This window comes from Oncorhynchus tshawytscha, linkage group LG11 (genome assembly GCF_018296145.1).
Source record: "Oncorhynchus tshawytscha isolate Ot180627B linkage group LG11, Otsh_v2.0, whole genome shotgun sequence".
Lineage (NCBI taxonomy): Eukaryota > Metazoa > Chordata > Actinopteri > Salmoniformes > Salmonidae > Oncorhynchus > Oncorhynchus tshawytscha.
The window spans coordinates 23,566,743-23,583,529 of record NC_056439.1 but is presented as its reverse complement, the minus strand read 5'-3'; the positions used below and the strand labels follow the sequence as shown (position 1 = coordinate 23,583,529).

At 40.3% G+C, this 16,787-nt stretch overlaps 1 protein-coding gene across 1 annotated transcript in view; it reads left to right on the top strand.

The window, feature by feature from the left end:
- The window catches only part of sptbn5 (spectrin, beta, non-erythrocytic 5), a 56,106-nt gene extending 44,631 nt beyond the window's left edge, over window positions 1–11,475 (top strand). Inside the window, exons 52-71 of the mRNA XM_042329936.1 lie at window positions 1,121–1,267; window positions 1,461–1,598; window positions 3,080–3,336; window positions 3,595–3,781; window positions 3,976–4,188; window positions 4,366–4,562; window positions 4,803–5,007; window positions 5,322–5,498; window positions 5,744–5,899; window positions 6,090–6,307; window positions 6,542–6,731; window positions 6,953–7,129; window positions 7,396–7,503; window positions 7,695–8,441; window positions 8,575–8,643; window positions 8,805–8,888; window positions 9,004–9,095; window positions 9,285–9,404; window positions 9,615–9,886; window positions 10,139–11,475. Coding sequence (XP_042185870.1) covers window positions 1,121–1,267; window positions 1,461–1,598; window positions 3,080–3,336; window positions 3,595–3,781; window positions 3,976–4,188; window positions 4,366–4,562; window positions 4,803–5,007; window positions 5,322–5,498; window positions 5,744–5,899; window positions 6,090–6,307; window positions 6,542–6,731; window positions 6,953–7,129; window positions 7,396–7,503; window positions 7,695–8,441; window positions 8,575–8,643; window positions 8,805–8,888; window positions 9,004–9,095; window positions 9,285–9,404; window positions 9,615–9,886; window positions 10,139–10,287 — 3,903 coding nt within the window. The 3' untranslated portion in view covers window positions 10,288–11,475. The remainder of the gene's footprint in view (window positions 1–1,120; window positions 1,268–1,460; window positions 1,599–3,079; window positions 3,337–3,594; window positions 3,782–3,975; window positions 4,189–4,365; window positions 4,563–4,802; window positions 5,008–5,321; window positions 5,499–5,743; window positions 5,900–6,089; window positions 6,308–6,541; window positions 6,732–6,952; window positions 7,130–7,395; window positions 7,504–7,694; window positions 8,442–8,574; window positions 8,644–8,804; window positions 8,889–9,003; window positions 9,096–9,284; window positions 9,405–9,614; window positions 9,887–10,138) is intronic.
- Window positions 11,476–16,787: the final 5,312 nt, after the last annotated feature.

Genomic DNA, 16,787 nt, shown 5'->3' with positions numbered 1-16,787 from the left:
TCTTTAAGTCTTTCCACAGAAAGTGGGATTCAAATCTGGGCTTTGGCTGGGCCACTCAAGGATTTTCACATTCTCGTTCTGAAGCCATCCGGGTGTTGCTTTGGCTGTAAGCTTGGGGTCATTGTCCTGTTGGAACGTAAATCTTCATCCCAGTCTAAGGTTGTTTGCATTATGAAGTAGGTTCTCATCAAGGATTTGCCTGTATTTGCCTCCTTTCATTATTCCCTCTATTCTTTCCAGTCTCTCAGTCCCTGCCACTGAAAAGCATCCCCATAGCATGATGTTCCCACCACCATGCTTTACGGTTAAATGGGTGATGAGCTGTGCCTGGTTCTCCAACTTTTTGTCTTATCAGACCACTAAACCTTTTGCCTTATGATCTCAGTCTTTTACATGTCTTTTTCCAAACTGATGTGCTGTAGAGACTGTTGTCCTGGCAGGTTCTCCCATCTCAGCCAAGTAACTATGCAGTTCTGTGTGTTCATTGGGTTCTTGATCATCTCCTTGACCAAGGTCTTTTTTGCCCGGTTGCTCGGTTTGGTTGGACGGCTAGCTCAAGGCAGAGTCTGGGTAGTTCAATATTTTTTCCATTTCCCAATGATGGAGACCACTGTGGTATTGGAAACTTTAAACACTCTAGAAATGGTTTTATACCCTTCCCCAGATATATGTCTCATCACATTTCTATCTCGGAGATCTACGGACAGGCCCTTGGACTTCATAGTATATTTTCAGCTCTGACATGTTCTGTCAACTGTGGGACCTTATATAGACAGTTGTGTGTCTTTCTAAATCATGTCCAAACAGTTGAATTGGCCACAGGTCAACTCCAATCAAGTTGTAGTGACATGGATTATCAAAGAAAATTGGATGCTTCCTGAGCTTAATTTGGAGGTTCATAGCATCGGGTGTGTGAATACTTATGTAAATTAGATATTTCTGTGTTTCATTTTCACTTTGTCATTATGGGGTATTGTGTGCAGATGGGTGAGAACTAATCTATGTAAAAAATTCTGAAATGTGGAATAAGTCAAGGGGTATGAATGCTTTCTGAAGGCACTGTAAGTAATGTGTAGTACCTTGAACCTGTAAAGTAATGTGTGATAACTGGAACCTGCAGGTGTGCTCGTGGCTCAATGAGAGGAATGCAGTGGCCCTGGATGAAAGCTGGAGAGACCCCATCAACCTCCAGGCCAAACTGCTGAAACACCAGAGCTTTGAGGCTGAGATCTTAGCCAACCGTAACCGAGTTGACACTCTTACTATGGTATGTGTGAAGAAGTGCTTTCAGTGCACATTAATCACAGAGTAGTATCTCAGTACTTTCCTATGGCTTATGACAGCTCAATACTAGAATCTGCAAGCTTTGAGACCAGTGTCTCGGCAGATGTTATCCACAGTACAGTTAGTTAGCAGTGACTGGTCTAGGCAAGTGTTATTGAGTCAATGTTCACCACCAGGAGGGGGAGAGAATGATAGCAGCGGGTCACTCCACTCCTGGGAAGATCAAACCGTGGCTGAAGGACCTTAACCATGGCTGGGACCTGCTCCTCAACAACTGTAAAGAGAAGAAATCTCGTCTGCAGCAGGCCTACCAGGTATTTGCACTTCATAGACGTATTGTACTCATCTTTGATGATACATACAGTAGATGATACTGTGAAAAAGAGAATGTAACTTTTATGAGATGATAAACTAAAAATCTAATAACATTTTATTGGTCGCCTACACATACAAAAGTATGTGTATTCGGCTATTTCAGCCACACGCGCCGTTGCTGACAGGTGTATACACCCATGCAATCTCCTTAGGGAAACATTGGTAATAGAATGTTGAGCTCAGTAACTTTTAATGTGGCCCCGTCATAGGATGTCACCTTTCCAACAAGTCAGTTTGTGAAAGTTCTGCGCAGTTAGAGCTGCCCCTGTCAAGTGTAAGTCCTGTTATTGTGAAGTGGAAATGTCTAGGAGCAACAGCAGCTCAGCTTGTGGTAGGCTACACAAGCTCACAGAACGGGACCGGCGAGTGCTGAACGAGACCGGCGAGTGCTGATGCATGTAAACAGGTAGAAATCGTCTGTGCTCGGGTTGCAATACTGCCTCTGCAAGCATTGTCAGCAAAATAACTGTTTTTCCGGATCTTCGTGAAATGGGTTTCCATGGCCGAGCAGCCCCGCACAAGCCTAAGATCACCATGTGCAATACCAAGCGTTGGCTGGAGTGGTGTAATGCTTGCCGCCATTGGACTCTGGAGCAGTGGACACACATTCTCTGGAGTGATGAATCTGGGTTTAGCTGATGCCAGGAGAACACTACCAACTGCGAGACAGGCCTAACCGCCCAACATCAGTGCCCGACCTCACTAATGCTCTTGTGGCTGAATGGAAGCAAGTCCCTGCAGCAATGTTCCTGCAGCAATGTTCCAACATCTAGTGGAAAGCCTTCCCAGAAAAGTGGAGTTTGTTATAGCAGCAAAGGGGGGACCAACTCCATTTTAATGTCCATGATTTTGGAATGAGATGTTCGATGAGCATGTGTCCACATACTTTTGGTCATGTAGTGTATTTGCAGAGACAACATCCCCTCCAGGTAAAATAATCAAGTAATAAAGCATTCTGCTTTAAAGGCCGAATGCAGCTGTTTTTATTTCAATATCAAATCCTTTCTGGGCAACAATTAAATACCTGACTTTTATAGTTTTCCATGAAAATGGTTGAAAAGAAACAAAAATAGCTTTTTAACAAAAAACATTCTCAAACAGGAATTTAGCTAGGAATGTCTGGGAGTGGTCGGAGTTAGACTCTCTTTTGTTATTGGTCTATATTAACTTATATCGGCTGCTGATGTCACGAGGCAAGCCAAAACTCCACCCATGCAAAACCTGCTGAATAGAAGGTCTTGTGTAGATTGTACCAGCAACTATTAGGAAATAACACTGATCAAATGCCTTCATACTTTTACAGTGTTCGTTTCATCAGCTGTTGTACAATATGATATAAAACACATTTTGACTGCTCTTGGTCTTTAAGTAAAGTGTTAAGCTATAATTCTTCTATGAATTTGTCATTTTCTACCACCAGGCTTTACAGTTCCAACGTTCTCTGGACGACATCGAGGAGTGGCTTGGGTCCGTAGAAGTTGAAGTAACCAACGAGGACTGTGGCACTGACCTCCCGTCAGTCAGCAGGCTGCTGAAGGCTCTACAGGACCTGGAGGAGGTAGTGGATGGCTATCTGGAGAGGGTCCAGGGCCTGGTGGATACAGCCAAGGACTTCAGCTCCAAGGGCAACTTCCTGGCCCAGGAGATCCAGCAACGAGTAGGCCAAACTGTCAATAGGTAAGTTGTTGTTTTTTGTCAAAGATATATAAATAATACTGGCAAAGCATATTATGTCTTTGATTCTCCCCAACTACATTTAAATATTAGTCAGAGTACGAGACAGATGAACAAAACACATGTTTATTACTATGTAACAGAGCACACACACACCAATACTGCATGGCTGTGAGACTGCGCTTGTGAAAGGAATTGTAAGGTTGTTGTTTTTTTACATGATCCTTCAAGACTGATTTTAACCAACTTTCGTTACTGCAGATATAACAGTCTGGCTGAGCCATTGCAGAACCGACGGGAGACCTTAGAATCCTGGCAGCTGCTGTTCCAGTTCTACCGTGACATGGAGGATGAGCTGGTCTGGGTCCAGGACAAACTGCCCTCTGCCTCCGCCAAAGACTGGGGAACCTCCCTACAGAGTACTCAGTCTATGGTCAAAAAACATCAGGTCAGAGACAGGGATGGTCAATGTTCCAGTTTGCAGCTAAGATACTAACAACAACGTTGGGCTTGGGGTTCTGTCAAGAACTTTGTGAGAAATGTATTTGTAAAAAGTGTTATGCATGTAAGATTCCATTGGTTGATTGATTGAACATGTGTGTGTGTGTGTGTGTGTGTGTGTGTGTGTGTGTGTGTGTGCAGGCTCTGGTGCAAGAGATAGCGAGCCGTACCCCTCTGGTGCAAGCTGTCCAGAACGCAGGGCAGAACCTGGTGAGGGGCAGACACTTTGCCTCGCATGAGATCAGCGAGAAGCTGGCTGAGCTCAAGAAGATTTTTGAGAGCCTGACGAGAGAGTCAGAAAACAAGGGCCGACTGCTACAGGAGGCTCTGAAAATACAGACCTTCCTCTCTGAGGTAGATAACTGTGACCAGTGACCATACTCTCTATACATTCTCTTTGGACACAAACACAGGTTCCACAATCCACAAAAACCCTCTCTCCTAATACATCTTTATACAGTGAGGGACTTATGTGCCATCCAGATATAATGCTCACTGAGGAACCTTTTATAAGCTTACGTTTCTCTTTAGGTTTCAGAACTAGAACTGTGGATGGATGAGCAGAGACCAATGTTAGAGTCAAAAGATTTTGGGAAGAGTGAGGAGGCCACCGAAGTTCTCCTGAGGAAGCTGGACTCTGTAGACCTGGACATGGAGAACCAGCGGCTGAAAGTAGAGTCTCTTCAGGAGACTGGCGCTAAACTGGAGCACTGTGGCCACCCCAACAGGTACAGCATACAAACCTTACAGTATGTACATTATTCACTTTATCTGTTATCAATGTCAGGAATTAACATATGTGGTCTCACAGATATATTCTATATTCACATATTTAACTACATTCGCATATTTGAAACATGTACATTTAGTGATTTCTAAATCCATTTAGTTTATTTCTTCATGTTTGTCTCTCATTCCAAATGTTGTAAGCCCATTGACATGATACCATTTCTCTCATTTCACGTCAGCCATTTAGTGAGTAAGAGTCTTCCAGACGTGCTGGGTGAGTATGAGAGTCTGCTGCGTGTCTCTGGCTCGCGACGGGCAGCTCTGGAGGATCAGCTGAACCTTTATGTGTTTGAGAGAGAGGCCCGGGAGCTGCAGAACTGGCTGTGCTCCCGCAAGACCCTGGCTGAGTCAGAAGACTTTGGACAAGACCTGGAGGATGTGGAGGTATAGATGCAGAGTGGACTATTCCATTGGTTCCATTATACAGAGCAAATTAGGTGCAGCTCAAGTGTTTTTAAAAGTTTTGACCCGTGTCTTGGAGGATGGGAACAGGGCCAGTATGGATACGCCAAGTACTGGACAGTTTGTTTCAGCTGTTGGGTGTATGTATCGTTTATATATTGCTGTAGTGAAAAAATAATCTTTGTGAGATTACAGTCTTGGTAAAGTACTGTAATCAGACAAGTGGTGATCGATATCGAATGCATTTTAGTTTAGAGGCAGGCCACACTTTTCATAATAAAGTTACTGTCTTCCAGATGTTGCAGAAGAAGTTTGAAGACTTTGTGGCTGAGGTGAACACGCTGGGCCAGAGTAAACTCAACACTGTTCAACAACTACGACGGGAGGTGAAGTCTGCTGAAGGCCCGAGACGAGAGGCAGCGCTGCACAAATTATGGGACGACCTCAACCAGAATGTGAAGATTAGAGCAGAGGTAAAAGTCTAAGTCCAGTTCTTCTATCAATAATATTATAAGTCACTACTTAAGTGGGACATTAAACGGTAGGGCAGAAAGGCAATGTCTACTCACAATTCTATAGTGGCCCTATTTTTTTTTTCTTTCCCCCAGCTCCTGTACCAAGCTTGATGTGCGTTAAACACTCTCCTAAGTATTGTTTATATATTACTGTGGGTAATTGACCTGAGCCATGGTGATTTAGCAGCCATTTTGTGTGACAGAACCTGAAGTCTGCCCGAGAGGTGCACCAGTTTGACCATGACGTGGATGAGCTGAAGGGTTGGATGAGTGAGAAGGAGGTGGTGTTGGACTCTGACGACCACGATCACGATCTACTCAGTATCCAGGCACTCATCAGACAACATGAAGGACTGGAGGTAGAGTACACAACCCAAGTTCATTCAACATGTTTGACTGAGATGGTAGCAGAGCAGTTTCATTGAGGCAGACTCCATTAGCCATCCAAGGCCTGATGACTTGCTTTAGCTCCCTAAACTAATGCATTTAACTCGGTGGGCTAACAGCCGGTTACACTAACTCACCCATCAAATAACTGTTTGTTTCCAGAGAGACTTGGCGGTCATCGAGGGAGAGGTGTCTCGGACTAAAGAGGAGGGGCGGGGCCTAACCAGGAAGTACCCCCAGGTGCAGGCCAGTCTGGGTGAGAGACTACAGGAAGTGGAGGCTAGCTGGGCTAGTCTGCATGCCAAGGCCATCCAACGCAGGAAGAGACTGGGGCAGGCTGAGGCTATGCAGAGATACCTCACAGAGTGGACAGAACTCATGTAGGTCTACTTCTTTTGATTTCATGTAATTAGGTTTGATAAGCTAAGACCCAAGATGAGAACCAATTCTATAATGTCACATTTATGATGTGCTTATAGATGTGTAATGTATGCTTTATGAACATATAATTATTGAGGTGTGACCTGGATCTAATTTGAACATTTTAAAGTAAATTTAAGTGCGATTACGTTTTCAATCATGAGGTTATTTTATTTTTTCCCTGTGTTGCCCAGGGCATGGCTGAAAGAGACCCTGTCCCTGGTGAGAGGGGAGGGGTCAGGAGGGGAGGGTGCTGACCTGGAGCAGCTAATCAAAAGACACGAAGAGTACCATGTTCAGATTGACAAGCAGCTCAACAAATCACAGGCTGTGAAAGATGAGGGCAGATACCTCGTGGAGGAAGGCAACTTCATGTGCCAAGAGGTAATGACACAGTACTTAACAATTAAGACATAATGTCAAAGAAACCTAAACATCAATGTAATGCTAAGATACGGAAATGTTACGTTTCTCTTTTGCTATTGAATTTTTTTTCATTATTTTAAGCATTATTGTCCTTGTTTCTATTAATATGTCTTGTGCCACAATGTTAAATATTGTTATAGGAACATTGAATAAAGCAATCTATTGCTGCCAAATTGCAGTTGGAGGAGCGTCTTCTGGAGCTGCAGGAGCTGGAGACGCGGGTGCAGGAGGTCTGGGAGGAGAGGAGGGTGTTGTACCAGGAGGAACTGGAGATCCTACATCTACAGAGGGAGCTGGAGCAGGCAGAGCACTGGCTCAGTACCTACGAAGCTACTCTGAGGGTAGAGGAGTACGGGGTGAGTCTTTTAACTGGTGGACAGCCCAATTAAAAGCCTAGGTGTTAACATAGGATTGTGGCGTAGGAGACCAGGGTTTGAACCTTGTCACTTATATAAATCATCATGCTTTCTGACAATAGTATGAAATAGTGAATATTTTCTTGAATTCCATATTTTTGATGATACTGGTCATTGGTTTTAGTTCTATGTAATTTCCTTTTTGACCCACTAAGTGAAAGTTGGTTAAGCCTGGTTAAGATGCTCAGTGATGTCTCCTTTCCCAGGACTCTGTGTCAGACGTTCTGGAGTTGATGAAAAAACAGGAGGACTTGGAGGCTATGATTCAAGCCCAGAGTGACAGGTTTAGCACCTTACAGAAGAAGAAAACACAGGTGAGTGAAATATGAGAGGACGCTATTCACCTTTCCTGACAACTGATGTTATGGCTGTTGAATTTTGGCAAACTCCATTAAACCATACAACTCCTTTTGGTTTTCTCTGAACAATGATAACCCAAAAGATGGCTTTGGCATGGGTACAGTAGATTACTCTCACACATAGTTTTATTCTATATATTTTTTAGAGAGAGCAGAGATTACAAAGCTTCCATGGTGATGATGGAGACAATTCCAGGAAGAAGCTTTCCAGGGTGACCTCCCTGAAGAGGAAACCGTCTGACCCGAAGACCCCCCGACACACTGGCCCTAAACCCCTAAAACCCACAGACTGGGTCCGCAGAACCAGCACCGGCAAAACACCTGATCCAGATTCATCTCCCTCCATCTCCAGCAGCCCCCCTCCCAGCCCCGCCCCTAGGGCCCTGACCACCCAGAACCTTGCCTCTGTGGCCCCCTCTAGATCCCCACGCTTCGCCCCTCCAGTCAACCCTCCTCCATCCCCTCCATCCTCTCCCGCGACAGAGAGTAGTAGCCACTCCTGCTACAGACCCCATAGATTGTCAGTGAAGGAAGAAGAGTTGCGTCCCACAGATAGACCATCTATCGCCCCCAAGCCAAGGCTCTCCCTCAAAAAGACGTTAGCCAGGCATGAGGAGCTGGCCCCAGAAACACCTGTGTCGGCCCCAGCCCCAACCTCACCTGAGCCAGCCTCACATGCATCTCCACTACTCTCACCTGTATCTGCACCTGTCCTCTCTGAAAATCCTGAGCAGCAAGATAACGAACCCACCACACCCCCTAAACTCCCTCCCCTCTCCGGAGATGTCCCTCCCCCCTCCAGAGACCTGCCCCCTTCCCCTCTACTGCTACACCACAGGGAACTAGAGGACCTACCAGAGGAGATGGCTACGCTGTCAGACTCAACATCTGATGTGAGATCAGATCACTAACTAACTAATTAACAAACTACACTCTGAATCTGAGTGGATAGCACATGTTTGTTTACGTTTTACACTATGTCTACTGTTTTCCATCTTGAGAACTGTGTTGTTTACATCTGTGTAGGTCAGTGGTCATGTGCCTGCCAGAATGGATGGGATGTTGGAGATCAAGGTGAAACAAAGCGGAAACAAAGTAAGACCCTGTTTTACTTTCTCAATGTGGAGGACCGAAACATTCTGACCTAAAACAATTGTTGATGCTAGGTCATCTCCAGTGTTTTTTTTAATGATCAAATCATTCATGATTTACAATAAGATAAAGCAGTAAAACTGTGAAACTGTATTGGTTTGCAGGGGTTGGAGAACTGGGATACTGTCTATGCATTACTGGAGAGGGAGACACTCAATCTTTTCAAAGACAGAGATGCAGCTACAGAGGTACTGCGTATTCATGAAGTCTACAGAACAATATTTGAACGTTAAATTCACAGGTGCTTTTAGAGAGAATAATGACTTTTGAACGTACAGTATGTCACTGCTTTTTCTTTTACAGAGGTCTTCCCTATGGCCCCCCATCAATATGGTTGGAGCAGTGTGTAAGGAAAACCCATACTATAGGAGAAAAGACCATACCTTCAAACTAACGTGAGCCTTAAACATTACTGAAAGAGAATCCATGCTTAAAGTGGAAAATCAAGCTATTTCTAAGTACTGTATAAAACATGCCATGTTAGAAGTTTGAGGACTTGTAGATAAAGTATACAAAGACTGCCTCCTCTGACAAAATGTAATTGTATGTGACCGTCTGTTCTGCTGTCTGTGTATGTCCGTTAGTCTGGATGATGGAAGTCAGTACCTGTTCGCTGCCTTTAGCCGAGAGCAGCAGCTCAAATGGGTAGAGGAACTTCAGAACTGCACCAAGTCTGGAAGCTCCTCTGACTCTGAGGATTCTGGGTAAGGCAACTGTCAAACAGAAGGTCCATTTCTTAAAATGTTGTTATTATAAATGAATAACACGTCTTTTACCAGTGCCTTTACCGGAATAGTTTGCCAAATAAACAATTGATTTGAATCCTGGTGTTTTTGAGTGTTGTTCTCATTATAAAATTGAGTGAATATAGTATTTTGATATTTGAAACATTTGCCAATTCCCATTTCTTTCAGGAACTCCTCAAAGGACACAGTAGATCATCAGTACTCCAAACAGGTCAACATCAATGATGCTTCTGAGAACAAAGGGTTTCTCAGAGTTGGCTCCAGTGAAAGTGTTGGTTCTAGAGTTGGCTCCCGTGAAAGTTTTGGTTCTAGAGTTTGCTCCAGAGAAAGTGTGGTTTCCAATGAAAGTTTTGAGAGCGATATAGGGCCACCACCAAAGCCCCCCCATACCTATTACAACAAACACCGCTACCCTACAGGAGGGGGGACCAAAGATGAAGGTGAGACTACACATGCATTAGTTTCCCACAACTTGAAATATTACAAAAACAGCCATTTTGAAACTGAAATAAATTCCAGGTGAGACTGCGTAACCAACACAATGGTTACAAACAACCATTTTGGTACACAAAGAAATTAAATTCTTCACTACATTTTTTGGCATGTTAACATTGTAATTATATTAATAAATCCTTATAAAATACTCTGAAATACTTTGATGCCTCATAACATAATGTGCGGTCTTGTTCCAGGGACTGTAATAACTCAGAGCCTGAGTTCCTTACAGGGGAGGCATCCCCCCACCGCCCAACCTCCTCTACCTCCACAAAGCCTCAATGACCCTGAGACCAAAGACAAACCCAAGAACAAGAGTGTCTTCAAGAAGCTCTTCGGAAAGTGATTTGGGATATTTCCTGTGTTATTAGAATAGAGTCATCTTAACAATTTATATCTTAATATTACCTTTACAATGGTCAAATCAAATGCCACAATCTTTCTGTTGTTAACCATTAGCATTGGTTTATGATATGTTAGCAACAATTTGTATGTTCATTTTCTCCTTGTGTTGATCTACTCAAGATGGCTGCATGCTCATGAGATTTTATGCCAGTGCCTATATAAAAAGCGAATTTATTTATTCAATAGAAATAATTACATTCAGTTTGGCCTATTTCATTTTACACATTTCAAACCACAATCATTTTCGAATCACCACATTTGGTAATTGAACTAATATCTCTTGTGTAGAAACGTATAAATAGATCATCCTTACCATGCTCAAACGAAGTTTCACGTTAATTATGCATTATGTCAATGACAGATTTGCCGATATTAGAATTATACATGTCTATTTTAAGTAAATATGTCACCGATATTTAATTGTATGGATTATAGGCTGCCAATCTTTTGTTGAAAATGTGAAAATATTTTTAACAGCATATTGAGTGAGAAAGAAATACATGATATGAAGTGTAATTCTTTAAATATTTTAGTCAAATGAAATGAGAGGACATTTTTCAAAGTTAGTATCATTTTTGCAATTCATTTTCATGCCATAATTTAATGACCTTGTGATTATGATGGGTGTACTTTTACAACTTTTACATTATACATTTTGCAAAAGTCATTCGTATTTTAATTACTTTCGGTTTAGACTGCAACTAAGAATCAACTAAATGACATATTTTAGATTGGGAATGTGTTAGTATAATAAAAGCCTGCATTCAGATAAAATTAGGGTACAATTTTTGTCATCCAATATTCCACATGTATTACGCTTTTTTTGTGTAGGCTAGTAGCCAAAATACCTTCACTTTTGATCATCTGATTAAACGGTTATGTATGTTTTGCGGATTCTGTAAAAATACATGTCTTTGATGGAAATGTTCAATTTCACTGGAATTGAGAAATGCGTAAAGAATTGGACCACAATATACAACCCTACAATAAGTGTCAGCAAAGTACATGCCACAAATGTATGATCTTTCAGCATTTTCGATCCTAGGCCTTCCGGACTATATGCCTTCTTGAGTCAGCAACATTTGCTACCGCTTGATGGCGTCAGAGACAATAAAGCAACAAGACAGTCTATCCCTTGCAGTTCAAAAGTTAATTCGAGATGTTGCCATTGATTTAACATCGTGAGCTTTGTCTATTTGTGATTATTGCGTTTAACTTGTTAAACAATTTGGGTAATGTGCCATGATATTTCAGGTCATGGGTTTGATTACTCATTTGGTGTCATTAAACTAGACGTGTGGGTAGAATACAAATCATAAAGGGATTTCATATGTGAGCTCTTTTATTGCCTCAAACACAATGATTGTAATGTATAGAGGTTATGGGCAACAATTTATTTTGGTAGTTTATTTCTGGATCATTTCTGTGCGGTGGTTAGTATTTATAGTAGGTTAATTTATTACGTTTACATTAGTTTGAGGTTTTCCAGTAGGCCTAATTAAAGGACATCGTGTTTTGAACACGGTAGCCTTGCGTTTGAATTGTAATCGAAAAGAAAAAGAAAGAAAAAAACAGCCCAATTGTATAGTAATAATAACACATTTGACATGTTCAACAATTTAAGCCTTAAGAAGGCAGAGATTCTTTAGAAATCATTCATAAGCAAATGTCATGCTCTACCAGGTTACAGGGTGGAAAATTGTTTATTTGTCAAAGCACCAGATGTAGCCTTACAAATTCTATTGAATATTAACACAGAATATATGTGCCTGTATTTCCTGTTCTACAAAATCATTCGGCTTGCTTGCAAAAATATTTAATTGTAAACTATGCTGGTAACCCCAAGCCTATAGAATTGTCTTCATTCGATAGGTTATTTGATCAGAAGTCAGTCCCTAGTTGTTATTCGGATCACGCGTCTCCCAAAGCAGCTGCAGCTGATTTAATGAATCACCACACAGCTCAAAGATTTAACAATGTTGTTCTCGGCCAGTAAAACCAGTCAAATAAATCGGAAATACATTATTCTTATCATTATTCTTGAGAAACTAATTTTTAAACTCCATATAATAGGTTATTTTCCAAAATGACAAGATTGTAAAAGGGACACATCTCTTATCCTCAATTTTTAGTTTTCTTTCTAATGAATTCAATAGACCTATACACAATAGTAAATTAAAAACCCCTGATGTGTATTAAAATTGGCTTTATATTTACCATTACTTCTCATCTTTAAGATTTATTGCAAGATAAAAATATATGCCACACACACATACCCAATTTAAGCTTGGTTAAATTGGGCTCCCACTCCTTGAGTAACCAATAAGTTCATAAAATAGCCGACTGTACATTAAGGGAAAACGAAAGGCAAATAGTCTCTATTCACCTTTTGAAGTATGGTTCAAATATCCACACATTACTACAGAACACAACAGTCAAAATACTGTAGACTTGTCCGTTATATAGTCATACAGATTCACAATACCGTAACACAGCAGCACCTCTAAACGACAAAAACAGCATTGTAAAGGTTGCTGGTAGGTTAGGTCCATAAAATGAATCCACAACCAGACCAATTTGATAATCAAATGTATAATCAAATAATATCGAATAATGATTCATTATTATTTATCAAGTTTATAAATAAATATAGACGGTTTGCTGTGACAACAGTTGTACAGATACTTTATCTTCATACCTCAATTAGCAAATTCTTCTAAGTTGCTTATAAACTGCAGGGTGAACTTGTTTTAATGTTCCATTAAAACACATGCAGACAATAGTTTTAGGTGAATTTTATTTAAAGTCCCGATCAAACATTGAATTTTCATTGAATCAATTTAATCAAAATTCCTTTCTCCAATAAACAATAAGATTCCCTCTCCGGGATACGCCTGCTTTTGAAACCAAAAGCCCGTCGCTCCTCTACCGCTAGGGGGCTCTCTGCTCTCACAGATGTGCGCCAGTTTCCATCAGGTTTATAACGGAGTTTTGCGGTATGTCTGCTTGCTTATCGTCTTATTTCCACACAACACTATTTATTTGTGCCCTAAAGTGAATAATAATGTGTTTACATCAACGGCGTGTTTATAAATATTTTGCAGTACCCTATGTGTCGAGCAGCCCTGTCATTGTATTCAAACAAATCCATGCCTACACTCAATTTATTATAACGATTAAACTAGTACTTTCAATAAATTATGGTTGTCAGTCTGAGATTAAATTGTAAGCGTTTTGTTTTAGGTTTGAATCTTTTTTTATACGTGAAACATAACATGATTGGAATTATTGATATAATTCTAGTTTTATGGTCTAAATCAAGGATGGGCAACTTTGGGGGCCACAAAACACCACACACTCAGTCAGGGCCGGCCCTAGACTTTTGGGGGCCCTAAGCCACATTTAGTTGATGATTACAAGTTTAGATAGCTGGCCGCTATACTAATTTACCAATTTTAGCGGACATAGCTAATTGAGTGACTGTCAGTCACCAGGTTTGCGTGCAACCTTTTTATGCCTGTAAAGTAGGCTACATGTAGGATCAAAAACGACACGACAGACCTGATGGAAATTGAAAATTTGTGCCGGTAAACTTTTCAAATGTAAAAAAAGATACTAAATACACTAGACAAGGTAGGTTCTCTTTATGTGTAAAATTAATTATATGAGAAATGCTTGGCTGCCTTTTGACAAATAAAAATAATCTCGCTATTTTGTCCATAATAATCTCATCATGTAGGCTATACCTTCTTGGTAAACTTTCCAAATATCGACAAAACTAAATATACTAGACAAGGTGGGATCTTTTTGTGTAGGTAAAAGGAATTATGCAAGAAAGGGCGGTGTCAACTGTTTTATGCGCAAATATTGATATAATAACAATCATATTGAAGTAAAACTTGAAGTCACACGATGACATGTTGTGTGGTCCTCCCACTACCATTTGGGAAAGCATACCGTCTATTAGGCTACAGTTTAAATAAGTGGCTAGAGCACATACGCCAATACCAGAGTGGGCACACTCGCTATATTAAGCTAAATTCTTAGTGACAAACCATCAGTAGAGTTGAAAATACGATGGCATGTATTTATTTTTTGCTACATGGGAACTGAACAGCAGAAGTTATTTTTATGTGCACTATGTCTTCACGCATAGACATTGACCGGCAACACGTCAATTTGATGGAAACATCAAACTGATGTATAAACATCAAACTGATGTATAATTATTTTATTTATGCAGATTTTTGAATATTTGCATGAAAATCTGCCGCCAATTGGATGGAAACCTAGCTACTGACTGACATAACAAGAGAAAAACTTCTGATGCACAACCAAATTGTACCTTGTGTATTCTACTATTCTAACTCTCAGTAAACAGTAAATTGAGACCCCAACTGAGTTCCTAATATAGTACATTCAGCATATTATATATATTAGGAACTCTTGTCGGTGTCTCAACTTACTGTTGAGAGTTGAAATAGTAGAATATATAAGGTGCAATTTCGAAATTATATGTGTGTGATATATACATATTTCTTTATTTATTTTCGTTTTTGGAAATTGATCCTCTGGCCTACAAAAAGGTTCGCTGTCAGTTGCCCATCCCTGTTCTAAACCATTATTTTAATGGTTTAATGTAGGTTCCCTTATGGAAATACGGTTTCTATAGTATAAGAATAACGTTTTATTTAAGATAGGCCTATATCACTGTAAACCCCAAGGCATGTTTTAACTCAAATACTTCTAGTAAGTTGTACTCAAAGTCAATGAAAAGTAATTATTACTTAAAACGTTAGTACCACAAACTCAAAACTAAATGAGAAGTCACACCAACATTATTTTTTAAAAGATATAACAGCATGCTCTACTGCAGGTAGATTTTTTTCTGGAATTGCTATTAATATCTGTATTTTTGCATGTACATTTAGTGATTGATTGATTAAATGTTATACTACACAAAGATAAAACAATTCTAAACTAATCCAGTCATTTCATTTTTGCGCCTGTTACTGAAATGGGTGTTCCAGTTTAAATGGCTTAGGCTATCCAACACTTGAACTACCCAACACTGGCTAGATTCCAATAGGAATTACACATCACTTTGCATGCCAGCATAATGTGATTTACAGTTTCTGGTAAATTTCCCAGGTTTTCCAGAAATCCTGGTTGGAAGATTAATATATATATATTTTTTAGGAAAGTTTGTGGAATTTTGCAACCCTACGTGTAGGCCTGATGTGGCTTGTAAACTATGACTTTCAGGCCACTGTACACCGGGAAATTATTGAAGGCGTGGCTTAGTGGGGGCGGGAAATGTAAGAGTCCCTTACAAATAAAATGCATTTGTATTACTCATATGAAGCTAGTACTGCTCACTTCAGCTATTTAAGTTCCTTAACTGAATTTGTTTTAGGTAATCGGTTTCCTCAAAATGTTTGTGTAGCCAGAACTTATCCGGATTTACAGTGTAGGCAACCATTGTAAATCAGAGAGTAATAAAAGTGTTTTATCCTGCATTAGTCGCAAGAAATGCTACTTTCCTACTCTTGGCTATTAATCCTCAACAGAGATTTGCTGTGCATCGGCCCTGTGCATGGGATATTGTAGTATGTTAGGTTAGAATGTACTATATTTATACACCTTATGATTCAGACTTGTATTATTCACTTTCAGTTGCACTCCCAAAAGTCATCATCATCATCAGTAGCTGCAGCATCTCCAACTGTGCTAAACCCTATGATTGTGTTTATTAAAACAAATGGCCTTCAAACATACACTCAACAAACGATTCGGCACCTAATTTGTAAAGTGTCGAATTTTGATTTGTGATGAAATCGGATGCACGTGCTTGCACACCATGGACACAGCACATGACTATAATTGTCTTTCATCCTATATTTCAAATATATGTAAAGTATAGGCTACTACTGGTAGTTTTCTACTCATATAAATGGCATTTATTCGTTACATTTATTAAATCATTTATTGGTGGAGTGCAAACTAATTTGCTAGAACAAAATAGAGGATACAAATTGCAGAGATAATACCAGGCGCTCATGACCTTGTTTGTTAACTTGCTGAAAGAAAGCGTTGACAACCAGTCCGTCCATTCCTTTTAAGTGATGCGATAAGGCTGTTCAGGAGTATCACATTCTTTGTACAACAGCTAATCTCTGGGATAGTTGGACTCATGACCACCATGAGAATGCAAGACAAAGCATCAGATGGCGCATAGATGAGATATGAGCGTTGCTAGTGCTTGTAGGCCTACACAGTTTACCTTTCTTTTGCAAACCGGAAATTAAATTACAGGACTAAATAAATCGTTTGCACTTGACAATTATATATATCTTACCAAGGGTGTTGTTGAAATTTAATTTACCGATTATATTTGGAAAAATGGGCCTACTCAAATATACTCATCATGCTTTGTCCCAT